The 1232-nt window shown below is 49.4% G+C and overlaps 1 protein-coding gene across 1 annotated transcript in view; it reads left to right on the top strand.

Annotated features, from left to right (window-relative positions):
• Nucleotides 1-423, top strand: part of ACA1_335110 (Multiple EGFlike-domains 10, putative) — a gene marked incomplete at both ends in the record, with an annotated part of 998 nt that extends 575 nt beyond the window's left edge. The window contains 2 exons of the mRNA XM_004353300.1: nt 61-135; nt 387-423. Coding sequence (XP_004353352.1) covers nt 61-135; nt 387-423 — 112 coding nt within the window. The remainder of the gene's footprint in view (nt 1-60; nt 136-386) is intronic.
• Between the last annotated feature and the right edge of the window lie 809 nt (nt 424-1232).

Below are 1232 nucleotides of genomic sequence, written 5' to 3'. Positions count from 1 at the left end.
GGGGTGGTGCGTGTACTACTGCAACCTGCAACAACTGGCCTCCCCATTCTGTGCTCTCAGGCATAGTGGAGTACCCCACAACTGTGGCCCCTGCTATCCCCAGGGTGGACCGCTGCAGCTCTACAACAACTGCAAGTACGCTGGTGGAGGAGCATGCGCTGTGTGCAATTTCAACCGGGTTTGTGGTTCGTGCGCCCAATTCTCTCAACAGCTGCGACTTCAACAACTCACCACACACACACACACCCCTCTCACCCATAATCAGCCCACGCTGCAGTTGCTGTGTGTCCGCTCACGGCTGGGATGTGGTGAGCGAGTTGTTGCCGTTTGCATGCAATAAAACCACTTCCCACCATTAGTTGACAACTCATTTGTTGTTATATCAGAAATAGTGCTCAAGTGGCACTTTGTTTGGTCTCCTGAAGCTGTCCATGGTTTCACAAGAATGAGGCTCAAAGAAGGGTCTCCCTTTTGGGTGTGAGGATATGAATGGTATGGTAGAAAAGAAGAATGTGGTGGTAGCACAGAAGCATGTGGTGGTAGCACTGGAGGAGAAGAAGGATGAGGACAAGGAGGCAAGGAGGAGGTGGTGTGCAGTACTCCTTGTGGCTGCCATAACAGCTGGGCCATAGGGCAAGTGACAGGTACCATGGCCTTCATGCTCTGTCTCTTGAGTGGTTTCTTCCTGCTGCTCACCAACTCCACACCATGTCCTCAACTTTGTAAGGACATGAGAGTAACAGGCAGTTGCAGGTGATAGCAATACAAGTGGAGCAGATGTGTACCACACCTCTGGCCAGCCTTGGCATGTAGTCATCCATGCACACTTTTCTGTGTGTTGTGTGGTGTGTTGCATGGTGCAGTGTATTGGTGGTGACCATGTCACTGCAGCTTCTCTGGGTAAAAATGGTGAGATGGCAGGCTCACCCTGTGGCTGTTTTGGTGCCAGACCCTGCCTTAGGATTCCAGACTCCACTCCATCATGGCCCAAAGGGCCTCCTATCCACAGCAACACTTGGACCTTTTGCATGAGACCTTTGTAGAGTGTTATGCTTCTACTGGAGCACCCATCATTTTCCAATAACTTGCACTCATTTGAAATGAGAGGTGTGGATTGTGCATAAATCATGAACTTGCACTCATTTGATATGAGAGGTCCAGTCATTTTGAAAAGTGATTTTGTTTGTGAGTTTAAGCCCATATAAATGGTTTGGACAACACAAAATGGTTTT

This window comes from Acanthamoeba castellanii (assembly GCF_000313135.1).
Source record: "Acanthamoeba castellanii str. Neff unplaced genomic scaffold scf7180000084587, whole genome shotgun sequence".
NCBI classification, from domain to species: domain Eukaryota; phylum Discosea; order Longamoebia; family Acanthamoebidae; genus Acanthamoeba; species Acanthamoeba castellanii.
The sequence above is the reverse complement of the archived record's forward strand: the minus strand, read 5'-3'. Positions and strand labels throughout refer to the sequence as shown.